The sequence below is a fragment of the Carcharhinus amblyrhynchos genome, chromosome 1, assembly GCF_965287045.1.
Source record: "Carcharhinus amblyrhynchos chromosome 1, sCarAmb.v2.hapA, whole genome shotgun sequence".
Classification (NCBI taxonomy): domain Eukaryota; kingdom Metazoa; phylum Chordata; class Chondrichthyes; order Carcharhiniformes; family Carcharhinidae; genus Carcharhinus; species Carcharhinus amblyrhynchos.
Window position 1 is genome coordinate 57,221,252 of NC_137324.1, and position 14,370 is coordinate 57,235,621.

General features: G+C 43.1%; 1 protein-coding gene across 9 annotated transcripts in view; it reads left to right on the forward strand.

The window, feature by feature from the left end:
* rusc2 (RUN and SH3 domain containing 2) overlaps positions 1 to 14,370 on the forward strand; it is a 108,352-nt gene that overhangs the window by 71,207 nt on the left and 22,775 nt on the right. For all 9 annotated transcript variants that reach the window (XM_080185399.1, XM_080185428.1, XM_080185463.1 and 6 more), the window contains 4 exons: positions 282 to 425; positions 970 to 1,046; positions 4,305 to 4,479; positions 6,985 to 7,090. In XM_080185399.1, the coding sequence (XP_080041525.1) occupies positions 282 to 425; positions 970 to 1,046; positions 4,305 to 4,479; positions 6,985 to 7,090 (502 nt within the window). The remainder of the gene's footprint in view (positions 1 to 281; positions 426 to 969; positions 1,047 to 4,304; positions 4,480 to 6,984; positions 7,091 to 14,370) is intronic.

Here is a 14,370-nt window from a genome sequence, read left to right on the forward strand (position 1 = left end):
GGACTTGCCCCTACCCAAGTGCATCTCATTGCTTTTATCTATGTTAAAAGACAACTGCCATATATGACCCTGGTAACAACATTAAGGATTTAAACACCTCCCCTTGATACTCAACAATGACATTTGATATTTTATAGTCACTAAAATATGGTACGCAGGATATCAGTGAATTCTGGAATTAGTGGGGGTGGATGCAGGGATACATTGAATATGGTTGGAGAATATTTGACAAGTATGTTATCTGCCTGTGGATTACATAATATGGACTCCCTTTTTTATAGGCCAATCTGTGAAGCAACTTCAGAACTATTACAGTGATTTCTTTCCGGATTATTTTTCGTTGGCTGAGAAACCCCCTGCTGAGTTCTGTTTATCACCTGATGGAGCCACAGAAAGTATCTCCATAGATTTGCTGCAGAAAAAGGGTAAAAATCAGCTTCTGATATTTTAAATTTAATATCTAAAAATATAGGACATGTTGAATATATACGTCAAGTGTATCTCTCATTTGACCAGATACCAAAAACTATGTTAAATATTTTCTGCGATGACTGAGTTGTGTTGATATTTAGAATACAATTTCTATACAATTATGACAATGGGCATTTTTAATAATGTTGAATTTTCAATAATTCAGTAACAAAGTATAGGCTAAACATTGCAAATGTGGATCTGGCAAGAAATTCAGCTTGTATTTTTTTTGGACCAATAAGCTGATGCCTTTATAATTGCAGTTTGTGTGAATGGCATCATTGGCAGCCCAAGTTAAATTGTATTGATTGGAAAATTCTAACATTGGAAGTTAATGTGACCTGTAGCATTTAAAACATGTATGGCATTTGTCTGACATTTTCTGTTGCAATGATTATATGAATTATTCAATAGAATTGTATTGGAAATAATTTTTTTTTGAAAAGCAAGAGTTGTCCATATGAAATCCACTCTATTACTCATATATCCTTTTATTAGGTCTTGTTAAGGCTGTGAATATTGCTGTGGACCTAATTGTTGCACACTTTGGAACAAGTAGAGATCCTGGTGTCAAGGTAAAATGACTAATGTGTCTCTGATTTGATTTAATTTCATTTGAGTATTAATATGTTCTTGTGCTATTTTGTAATGTTTTTGAACAAACATTGGGGGGAATAAAAAGCTAATAGCAATATTAACCGTTCAACTTTTTCTGGTATTGTACTGTCATGTGATTGTTTGCTGCAGTGAATCATCCAAAATTCATTGTTTCTAAAGTGAGTCATGACACTGTTTGCGCCTCCAATCGCCGATGTTTATAATTAGCAAAAGATTTTCATAGCTCCATATGATGTGGGGAGCATCTCCGGCAGTGTGTGGGTCAGAATATTAGATTTTTGGTCTTGTGTTCATTCTCTCTTGTTCGATATTTTCTGATTTTGATAGTAACACTTGACTTCCTTGTTGTGGGCCTGTGGAATTCTTAGAAAATCATATAAATTAGATCCCAAATTTGATTTGTAATTGACTGGCTAGACCCTGATGTGAAAATTAGGCTGGTTAGTGATGACATGAAGGATTGTGACAAAGGAGGATATTTATTAAGGGTGCCATCTTAATGACAAATGTCCCTGCTGTAGTACTTTACCCAACTTTTGGAGTACATGGAGCAAGTATTTATTTCTTTGTATCTGCCAAAGAAAGACTGACCTTGCCCTGTTCTCATTTACTGCCAATGACGATGGCCATACTTGACCAGGCAATAACTTTTAGTCAACAAATGAATGATAGACCCCTTCTGTATTATGTATTTCTTTGTTCGTCCAGACCACCCCCTTCAATAATTTGCTCATTGCTCTTCCTGCCAATTCTCTTAGTTGAATGATTTTTGAAGAACTTTATCAACCTGCAACGTTGCTTCCAAAGAGTGAATTGGTGCAGTGCTGCACAATTTGGAAACTTGGCACCTATTCACACAGACATCCAGTTACTATGTTAAGTTATGCCATGCCTTATTAAGAATAGAAGTATTTTGTTACAGAAATGAAGTTGAAACGATTACACCTTATTGTCAGTAATCATTGTGGTTTTGAAGAGGAAGATACGTATGATTTTTGGCCTCTAGAGTGTATGGTTAATTTAGGAATAACAACAGCAAGCTACTTTTTTTGGTTTAAACAAAGCAGATCATTTTTTCACACACTCACCTTGAAAATGTAAATATTTTGGATTCACACACCACACCCTTGAGAAAGGCACAATTAAAGAATATAGTGGACTTATACAAGAGTTGCTAACAGAATAGTTAACAGTCCACAAGTTTGATTTGTTTTAGAAGGGCTGTTGCTTCAGACTCTATAAAGAAAGGGATCTTTTTCAACATTGAATTATAGTTTAGATGTTTTTAAATAGCTGTAGTTGAATATTGGGATTGTTGCAGGAGTCCGACAAAGAGATGGATTTCCAGCAGATCATAACGCTGGTTGCTTGTGGTTTCTGTACCAGGAAAGCCCATTTCAATACAGATGAACTTTTGAGAGAAGGGAATCAAACAGTGGGGGCTCTTTTTATCACGTATAAGACCATAACACATAGGAGCAGAAGTAGACCATTCAGCCCATCAAGTCTGCTCTGCCATTCAATCATGGCTGATTTTTTTTCTCATCCCCATTCCCCTACGTTTTCCTCATAAGCCTTGATCTCCTTATCCAGGTTCTTAAAAGCCAAAGATGATGCAGCTCTTTGCTGCAGCTGCTCCCATCTTGGTATTTTCTGCAGACTTACCAGGGGTCAGTATTGGGACCCTGGCTTTTAGAGATCTATATTAATGATCTAGATCTTGGTGTGTAGGAGGACACAGAACTTGGAAGCATCATAAACTGTGAAATGGACAGGGTAGAACTTCAAAAGGACATAGACAGGTTGCTGGAGTGGGCAGATAGGTGGCAGATGAAGTTCAATTTAGAGATGCATTTTGGTAGGAAGAAAATGGAGAGACAGTACAAACTAAAGGGTAAAATTCTTGGAGTTACAGAAGCAGAGGGATCCGAGTGCATGTGTGCAAAGATCGTTGAAGGTGGCAGGACAGTTGGAGAGAGTAAAGCATACACTGTTCAGGGCTTTATTATTAGGGGCTTAGAGCCTAAGAGGAACGTGTTTTTCTGAACTTATGCAAGATACTAGTTAGTCCTCAGCTGGTGCATTATCTGCAGTTCTGGGCATTATAGGAAGTATGTAAATGCACTGGAGAGAATGCAGAAAGGCTTTCAAGAATGGTTCCAGGGATGAGAAACTTCAGTTATAAGATTAGATTGGTGAGATTTGGATTATTCTTGAAGAGAAGACAGTTAGGAGGAGATTTAATAGAGATGTTCAAAACTGCAAGGGGCTGGACAGAGTAGATAGGGAGCAACTGTTCTCACATGTGAAAAGGATCAAGATTGAGAGGGCACAGGTTTAAAGTGATTTGCAAAAGGAGCAGATATGATGTGAGAAAAAGCTTTTTCACACAACAAGTGTTTCAGGTCTGGAAAGCACTGCATGGAACTGTGGTGGAGACGAGTTCAATCGAGGTATTCGAAAGGGCAATAGATAATTATTTGAATAGAAACACAGTGTGCAGCGATACAGGGGAATGGCATGAAGTCATGATGCATATTTGGAGACATGATGGGCCAAAAGGATGCCTCCTGTGCTGTGACACTTAGTGTTTCTGGGTCTTCAAATAAAACGTGATATTTCCAACCGATTTCAGTCACATGAGCAATACTGGTATTGTCCACTTGTAATGACTTGGCTGAAGGTCATTGCTATGCAGTGGAAATTTCTGCTCACTTCAAGTCATGCTAAATTGTTCTCTGTCCAGTCCTCTTTGTAGGGTTCCAACTTGGCACGTGATATCTGGATGTGTTTTGGGTACATTTCTAAATAATAGCAAGTGTGAATTCCACAGATGGTATTTGTCTTGATTCCAGAGGGAGGCCCCCACCCATGGAGATGCAATTAGGTACTTTCCAGAAGCCTGTGTTGAAGTGCAAAGATTGCATGGCCCTTAGTGACCATCTCAAAAGTGTCTATTCCAGTTCTAGAACAAAGAACAGTACAGGATCAGGTCCTTCAGTGCACCAAGTCTGTGCTGATCATGTTGTCCTATCTAGATCAAACGCTTGTATCCATCTATTCCCCACCTGTTCCTGTGCTTATCCAGATAAGTCTTAAATGTCACTAATATGTTTTTCTCAACCACCTCACTTGGCAGTGCATCAAAAAATATTGCCTGGACCATAGCAAATGTGAAGTGTGATAAGTAGTATTTTTTGTTTTTTTTTAAACAGGCCAAGCTTGGGAACAGTTCAGTAAGTCCCAATGTGGGCCATCTTGTACTTAAGTACCTGTGCCCAGCAATGAAAAATATACTTCAAGATGGTTTGAAGGCATACATTCTGGATATGATCATAGGCCAAAGGAAAAATTTGCCATGGACTGTGATTGAGGCTTCCACTCAACTTGGTATGACGTATCATTTTTAGCAATGGCTATATAATGTCTCAATTTATTTAGTGCTCAGATTACAAGTTATGATTTTGGTTGGACTTCCAACAATACTAAATTTAATTGACATTAAGACTGACTGTTTAGGCTATGAGTAACCTTATATTCATTTTGAGAAATAAATAAAATTGGTAGAATAGAATAATAACTATTACTCAACTTTACACTTGGGATTTAGTAACACCTTGGAAGGTCTCAACTTTTTAGTTATAACAGTAACCAAAAAGTGCTCAAACCTTTGGACGTGGCTCCTAACAAAGTTATATTTTCTCATATTGGTTAATTATATTGGTTATATTGGTTAATAATGGAGTTCTGATAATTATCTTTTAAAAGCAACAAGCAAAGCATGCTGTCACTCAATTCCTTGACATTCCCTTTCCCCACCCCCATTTCATTCATTCTTTTCACAACACCTTTATCCTTTCCCTTTTGTCTCCTTCCTCTCTCCATTTCCCTACTTCATTCCCTTGCCTTTTAAATTTTTATCATCCTTCCAAAATATCAGAGGGACCAAACACAGGCCTCTCCAGATGGCCTAATGTGACTGTAGAGTTGGCATGTTCCCCCAGCAGTCTACTCTGAGAGTAATGGAGCCTCCAGCTCCGAGCTGATGGTTCCCCAAGCTGTTATAGGGATGCTGTCTCTATGAGGCATGCACCTTCCTTATGTGGCCAGACTCAAAACCTAGCGGCCCAGGAATATTAATCGTATCTTTAATAACTCTTTTTTTTTTATAGAATCATAAGAGGTTTACAGCATGGAAACAGGCCCTTCAGCCCAACTTGTCCATGCTACCCAGTTTTTAAGCCCTAAGCTAGTCCCAATTGCCCATGTTTGGCCCATATCCCTCTATATCCAACTTACCCATGTAACTGTCTAAATGCTTTTTCAAAGACATAATTGTACCTGCCTCTACTACAACCTCTGGCAGCTTGTTGCAGACCACCCTCTGTGTGGAAAAACAGTGACCCTGTGAGACCCTTTTGTACTCTCCCCTCTCACCTTAAACCTATGCCCTTTAGTTTTAGACTCTCCTACCTATGGGAAAAGACGTTGATTATCTACCTTATCTATGCCCTACTTTACTTTATAGACCTCAATGAGATCACCCCAAGCCTCCTATGCTCCAGGGAAAAAAGTCCCAATTTATCCAGCCTCTCCTTATAACTCAAACCATCAAGTCCAGGTAGCATCCTAGTAAATCTTTTCTGCACTTTTTCTAGTTCAATAATATCTTTTCTATAATAGGATGACCAGAATTGTACACAGTATTCCAAGTATAACTTCAACAAATCATCCCAATTCCTGTATTCAGTGTTCTGACCAATGAAACCAAGCATGCTGAATGCTTTCTTCACCATTCTGCCCACCTGTGACTCCACTTTCAAGGAGCTATGAACCTGTAGTCTGAGATCTCTTTGTTCTATAACTCTCCCCAGTCCCCTACCATTAACTGAGTAAGTCCTGCCCTGGTTCAGTCTACTGAAATGCATCACCTCGCATTTATCCAAATTAAAATCCATCTGCCATTGATTGGCTCACTGGTCCAATTGATCAAGATCCCGTTGCAATCCTAGATAACTTTCTTCACTGTCCACTAAGCCACGAATCTTGGTGTCATCTGTAAACTTACTAACTATGTCCCATAAATTCTCATCTTCATTATTCATGCTTTCGTAACCACGGCCTTTTTCTTTGGCAGACTTGTCAAGGCACAGTATCAATTACAACTTAATGATACAACCACCATATCTTGCATAATAATTTATTTTACATGCTAAGCTAACTTTTAAACTTACAGCTATCTTACTTTTAGGGTAATTTTCTAACTTCCCAGTTGTTTCTTTGCTTCTTCATTTACCCCATGTAGCAGCACCAGAATACATCTGGTATGCCTGATAGATGAACTTTTTTCAGAAAGTAGCATTTATATATTTATTGTGACCCTCCAATTAAATATATATACATACATGTTTGTATAAATAATGCCAACTGTGTCATTTTAATACTTAACCATATCCCTCGAAAATGGATAGTGCAAACTGTTTGCACTATGTGAAACATAATATAAATACAGTTATGCAATTTGGCTTGATGTGTCAAAACATAAATTAGGAGATGTATAGCCTGTCTGACCAACACAACAACATAGTCTTGAGCAGTGAACAGGTCAAATTGAAACTAAATTCTGGAAAGCTTTTTGCTTTTATTCTATCATTTAAATGTGGAATAAGACTGCCAGTGAAATTAATTTCAGAGAGAACCTTTTACAGATGTTTTGGAAGAGACATAAGCCCAATTTTGCCACAATTTTGTTAAACTCAAAGTTCCAGAACTGATGGGGCAGTATTCTAACCCAATTGACCTCCATTCAGAAATTGCTAACAGCGCATCCTCCAAATAAAATGTTGTGCTGTCCTATCATTGCTGCTTTGACGATTCGTCTTATTTTCTTTTCAGGTCCTTCTACCAAGGCACTTAACAGTCTTTTTTGTAAGATAAGTCAGTACTCAGAGTTAACGAGCCACAGCACAAGATTTAATGCATTCATCTTTGGCCTCCTGAAGTAAGTAATAACAAATCGTCAGAACTTAAAAACAAAGTTATTATTGCATTAACAGTGTTCAGAATGACAATTTTCTGGAGTGCACTTTACAAAATTTGCAAATTTATAGAAATGAACATTGCTATAAAATTTTGCTGAATGCATCATTTAAAATGTCCTTCTAAATTGATATTTAAATTATTAATAGTCCAATACCCACCTGAGGCCTAGTATCATCACAACATCCCAGACCGCAGGTGAGTGATTTGAGGGGGGTTGGAGGTTTAAAGGCTGGGAGTTGTGGAAAAGGAGGTGAAGAGCTGCTGTGATGGTGGAGTTGGACACTTTAGGAACTTTCAGGCGGTTATTGGATAGGCACATGGAGCACTCCAGAATTGTAGGGAGGGGATAGCTTGATCTTGGGATTGGACATAGCTCGGCACAGCATTGAGGGCCGAAGGGCCTGTAGTGTGCTGTTATGCTCTATGTTCTAAGAGCAAGGACTGAGAGTGGGTTAATACTGGCAGCAGCAAGATGAGGCCCTTAACTAGACCTCAATTACTACAAAAGGGCCTCAACTGGCAGCAGGGCAGGAAGGCCATCCACAAGCCTTCTAGTCAAGGAGTTAATTGGGGAGGAGGTAGGAAGATAACAAGTCACTCTTCCATTCTTCCATTCTTTCACTGGAAAGAAGGCGGCTAAGAGGGGATCTTATTGAAACATATAAGATGATTAGAGGTTTAGATAGGGTGGATAGTGATAGCCTTTTTCCTCTGATGGAGAAATCTAGCACGAGGGGGCATGGCTTTAAATTAAGGGGGGGTAGTTATAGGACGGGTGTCAGGGGTAGGTTCTTTACCCAGAGGGTGGTGAGGGATTGGAATGCCCTGCCTGCTGCAGTTGTAAATGCGCCTAGTTTGGGGGCGTTTAAGAGATCCGTGGATAGGTTTATGGACGAAAAGGGATTGGTTTAGGTTAGTGGGTCATTGTTTTGTAACTGGTCGGCGCAACATCATGGGCCAAAGGGCCTGTTCTGCGCTGTAATGTTCTATGTTCTATTTGATTTAATGCCCCATCACCAAACTAGCCACAGGGTGGACATTAAATTGGCTTTGATTTTTACATGTTCTCATATGATCTAATTTATGCCGTCTTAACTTTAACGATTCTGTTTTATGTGACATCCAGGTCTAATGACAACTATTATCATTCATGTTACTTTGTGATAACTCTTGTGTACAGGAAAATCCAGATTGGAAGGGGAAACCATAAAATAACTTCAAGTACTGCAAATAATGCATAAGATTTTCAGTCTCTGTTACACAAAGTATGGGAAAACAAATAACAATACAAACTGTTTGCATTTTCTTTCTGACATGGACTGTACCATATCCCTCCAATCTCTGATGGAAGGTGACTGACCACAGTGAAAGGCCTCGATTTTCGCAAACAGAGCCATTTAAAATTGGCGGCCAGGACCTGATTCTGGGACTCCCATTGCATTCCTGGCAACCCCCAATTTTTGCTGGTGCAGGATAAACTCCACTCCATGCACTCCTCAGCTAGCCAGCTTCATTGCAGTGCAGGTGTTTCCTAGCCCTTCACAATTTTCATAGTCAGGCCAGTTTCTCTCCCAATCCTCAGCAGCATTGTGAAGGGTCAATCATTGAAGTACCAATAGCAAAGTTAACAATTCAGTTCACTTGTCAAAACAGAAGCCCTGCTGAGCTCATGCTCTTATTGGTCTGGACCCTTAGCCAACCTTCAAAATGAGGACATGTGGAAGTCAGTTGTTGACTGCTTGATTGACATCTTTAAGTAGTATAATAATTTTTTTGTGATATCTGCTCAATGTCTGCTTGGACAAGACTAAGAGATGTGAAGTGTTTTAAGCCTCTCATTGATGTTTTAATGTTCCGATTTATCAACATTTTGGAAGAGCTTTTGGAACAGTAGATTCTTTTTTTCAAAACAAGATGAGCAAATGAGCGTTTGTTTTTCTCTCAGCTGTTTGAAACTTGTGATTCTTATTTTTTGGCTCATTTGTGCATACATAGTGCATACTGGTTGAATGGGCATGGAATGTTCATGAGTTGGCATGAGTAGATGAGGGATCATAAAGTGGCTGAAGGGCAGAAGTTGGCATGGAACATATAATGGACCTTGAGGGTATAATAAAAGTTGAAATAAAGTTGAATAAAATTTTTCCTTGAAGGTAGTTGGTGGATGAGGGAAAACTTAGAGTTGAACGTGGAATGGTTGACAGAGAGGAAATAGTGTACACCTGTTGGGATCAATATTAAGCTGGAGACTATTCCACTAACTGAATTATGAAAATTATTGTGAATGCAATAACCTGAAACTAGGTGAATGAGAGGGGATTTATGAACATGTTATGTGGAATAAGGAAAGTTTACTTGGAGCACTATTTCTACTTAATCAAAGATTGTAAGATAAAAGACATGGATTCAAACTGGGAAGTGTTAAATAGAGGATTTGTATCAATAAATCATTCATGTACTAAAAGATTAACGTATAGAATGGTAGGTTAACAAAAACAAAGAACAACCCAGCACGGGAAACAGGCCCTTTGGCCCAACAAGCCCGCGCCGCCGCATCACCCTACACCTATTCTACCCTGCGCGTCTACGAATGGAACCCGTAACTTAGCCAGATTCAGGGGAGAATAGTGTCAATTTGGTAAAACCAATCAGCCTAAGAGCACATCTTTGGGGTGTGGGAGGAAACCGGAGTGCCCGGAGGAAACCCACGCATCCACAGGGAGAATGCACAAACTCCCACAGACACAGGCCCAAATCCATGTATCTGCACAGCCAGCAGTGCTAGTCACCGAGCTGTCGCGGCGCCCGTCTACCGGTCCACGATCAAGCACACACACCGACACGAAGTACTAGGCCACTCCCGGAACCTCCAAGAGCAGCCCACGCACGACCCACCGTGTGCATGCCCCTCGTTTGACAACGAGGTGGACCTCCACCTGCGGAATAAAAAGACAAAAACGTTAACTTACAAGTCTGCATTTCCGGTGTCTCCCGAGGTTCTGACCTTATTTAATAGCCCCTACTATAACCCTCCATCCCCGTTTCACTCGTGTCTGTCTAACTGAACCTTAAACGAGTCCAACGTTCCTGCCTCCACCACCCTCCTCGGTAGCGCGTTCCATACCCCCACAACTCTCTGCGTAAAGAACCTTCCTCTCACATCCAAATTATACCTCTCCCCCCTCACCCTTAAATCATGACCTCTCGTATTTGTACCCAGTCTAGGGAGCAGTCTCTCACTTTTGACTCTATTCCCTTCAGTATCTTATATACCTCTATCATGTCCCCCCTCAACCTCTGTCTTTCCAAGGAGAAAAGTCCCAGTTTCTCCAACCTTTCCTCGTACCCCAGCCCCTGCATGCCAGGCAACATCCTGGTAAACCTCCTCTGAACCCTCTCCAGAGCCTCCACATCCTTCCGGTAGTAAGGTGACCAGAACTGGACGCAGTACTCCAAATGCGGTCTAACCAACGTTCTATACAACTGAAGCATTAGACGGCAGCTTTTATACTCTATACCCCTACCTATAAAGGCTAGCATTCCATAAGCCTTCCTAACAACCTCCTCCACTTGTGTCGCAACCTTCATGGATTTGTGAACCTGCACTCCCAGGTCCCTCTGTATGTCTATACTCCTAATCGGTCTACCTTTTATCACATAGCTCCTCTCTGCATTATTCCTTCCAAAATGCATCACCTCGCATTTGTCAGGATTAAATTCCATCTGCAACTATCTGCCCAATGCACCAACCTATCTATATCCTGTTGTATCACCTGACATTCCACTTCAGTACCCGCCAACCCTGCCATCTTGGTGTCATCTGCAAACTTGCTGATCACACCACCTACGCTCTCTTCCAAGTCATTTATATATACTACAAAGAGGAGAGGTCCCAGTACTGAGCCCTGCGGCACACCACTGGTCACTGGCCTCCAGCCCGAAAAGGTCCCCTCCACAACTACCCTCTGTCTTCTATTACCCAGCCAGTTCTCAATCCACCTAGCTACCTGACCTCGTATCCCATGCGCCTTAACCTTTTCTACCAGCCAACCATGAGGGACTTTGTCAAACGCCTTACTGAAATCCATATAGATGACATCAACGGCTCTCCCATCATCAACCGTTTTTGTCACCTCCTCAAAGAATTCCACCAGATTCGTAAGGCAAGACCTCCCTCTAACAAAGCCATGTTGCGTATCCCTAATCAGATCGCAACGCTCCAAACGCTCATACATCCTACCCCTAAGTATTTTTTCCATTAATTTCCCTACCACCGATGTCAAACTCACTGGTCTATAATTTCCAGGGTTATCCCTACTACCTTTTTTAAACAGCGGTACCACATTTGCTACCCTCCAGTCTTCTGGGACCTCACCTGTGTCCAAAGAAGAGACAAAGATTTGCGCCAGAGGCCCAGCAATTTCATCTTTCACCTCCCTAAGCAGCCTGGGATAAATACCATCAGGCCCCGGAGCTTTATCTGTCCTTACGCTACCTAAAAGCCCTAGCACTTCCTCCCTCGTGATAGATATTTCCTGCAACTGATCCTCAGCTCCCTCCAAGAGACCGCACGATTCCGAACCCCCCTCCTTCGCGAATACCGACGCAAAGTATTCATTCAGGAGGTTGGTGCAGGAAAAAAATTTAAATGTTTGTTTGGCAAAATGGAGAGTGTGAGGCTGTTGCAAAAGGCATTGGAATAATCAAATTGTTACAGCAACATTGAGCTCAGGCAGGAGTGGAAGTGGTATTATATTTTACAGTGCAGAAGCTATAAAGTTGGAAGTTCAGCTTTGGGTTGAACAGAACATTGAGGTGGCAAAAAGGGAAGGTTCAGCCTGAAACCGTAGACATGCTGTGCTGGGAGCCACTGACATTAGGAGTATCAGTGTCCAGCTGATTGTTCCTCCCATATGTGGTTGGAAAGTGAGACAGAACCAGGCCACACGACCTCTGAATCCTGTTTGACCAGGAGGTGGAGGGAGTTGCACAGCCACTGCAGGAGCAGCCAGTGATAGATCCTGTAGAAGGAGGGCAGGAGGCTGCCAGAGAGGCTCAGGAAGTGTGAATGCAGTCTGCCACAGTGGGGGGGGGCTGGGAAAAGGAGGATGCAGAGACAGAAGCTCTACTGGGAATGGAGGTCCTTTGAGGGCCTATCTGAGGCCATGTGCCAGTGCTGGCTCTGTCTGGACAAGGAGATGGTGCAGCACCTGCGTCAGGTCCTGGCAGACCTGGCATCTCCAGGGAGGGGAGGGCACCCACTCTCAGTAGTATTCAAGGTGATGGCGGCCTCATCTTTTATGTCAGGATCATTCCAGGCACGCAGTGGGGACATCTGTGGCATTTCTTAAGCCTCTGTCCATAGGTGTGTGCCACAGGTCACAAATGCTTTGTACACCCAGGCAGGCCAGTACATATATTTTGTTATTGGCCAGGCACAACAAGAGGCCCAGGCTGCAGGCTTTGCCGTCATAGCTGGAATGCCTCATCTGCAGGGAGCTGTGGATGGTTTGCACATCACCCTGCTACCCTGCGAGGTAAGGGGCAACATTTTATAAACAGGACGGGCTTTCACTCAGTGTCCAATGTTTGTGACCACCAGCTTATCGTCTTGCAGGTCTGTGCACAGCACCATGGGAGTATCCATGACAGTCACATCCTGAGGCATTCGGACATCCCTGGGCTCTTTGAAGACCAGCCCAGGCTGCCGGGATGGCTCATGGGGGATAAGGGCTACCCGCTGAGGTCACGGCTGATGATGCCAGTGTTGAGGCCCGAGACTGAGGCGGAGACTCGTTATAATGAGGCCCATGCTGCCACCCGTCCATTGTTGAGCAGTGCTTAGGCCTGCTGAAAATTCAGTTCCATGCCTGGACTGCTCTGGAGGTGTCCTGCAGTGCAGCACTTGCAGGTCTCCTGCATTGTAACCGTTTTCTTCATACCACACAATATCGTGCAGCAGCTGGGAGACTATCTGGAGGAGGAGGATCCACACTTGCAGGATGTGGAGGAGGTACCATAAGAGGAGCTGGAGGATAGAGGACAGGTGGCAATGGTGAGGGTCCAACAGGACGAGGCTGCAAGAGATGCTTTAATAGCTTCACCTGGTTGGTGCCATGTGCAGTGTGGCGGCTGCTACCACCATTATCCCACGAGGCACTGCAGTCACAGCCCTCCAACCCAAAGCTGTCCCCTCTACCCTACTGACCCTTCCTCTCCCCACCCCCTTTCACCCCACCCCCCATGCTTCCCTTCACCCCTCCCTCACCCTCTCTCTCACCTTCATGCATGCCCTCTTAGTGACCCTACAACTTTCTGATCTTATGTGACCTACTGCTTCGTCTAAGTGCTCCCCCAAGATGCACTTCAGAGGTGAAGGTGCCCAGCTGCCTGTGATGTCTTGGTGGGTGTCCCTCGGGAAACTGAGACCTGCAGGGCTCCGGCCAGCTTGCGGGTGACACAGATGTTTCGGTGCCATCCTGTTTATCCAGCTAATCCTAAGATTCCCCGGTGTGAGGAAGGAGAAATTTGGAAGGTCTGGGAATGTCTGGAGTCTCCTGAGTATAAGGCCCCGAAATTGGGGCCTTCCCTCGGGGTGCCCTTAGGTCTCAAGGACGTTCCATGGGATGCCGGGTCAGCTGGGCTGATCTCCAGAAGCTCCGGCGTCACCTGGCTCTACCAGTTCTGGAGGCCCAGATACATTTGCCCCATGGTCTGTGATTCCTTGGCCCTCAGACTGGGCCAAGTTCTGGAGCCTCTCCACTATAGCATTCTGTGGGGCGGAACAGTGGTTAGCACTGCTGCCTCAGTGCCAGGGACCCAGGTTCAATTCCCAGCTCGGTCACAATCCATGTCTGCATGGGTTTCCTCCATGGGGATTTTCACAGTAACATCATTGCACTGTTAATGCAAGCCTACTTGTGACACTAATAAATAAACTTAAACTGAGCCAAACTCTGGAGCTCCTCAGCATTAGTCCTTTGAAACAAGGCAAGGTTGCTGAGGCCCACAGCCAGGGCCTGCTGTGTCTCCAGAAACCCTGTGAGAGCCCCAGCCATGGCCAGCTGTATCTCCAACATACCCCTGACACTCGTGAACATGGCCTGATGTGCCTCCAGACTGCCAGCAACATCCTCAACTATGGCCCACTGTGTCTCCAGGATGGCGTGGATCCTGTCACCCATGATACCAAATGCTCCACTGCGGATGCCACACTTGCAGTGTTGGCCTGGTTACCAT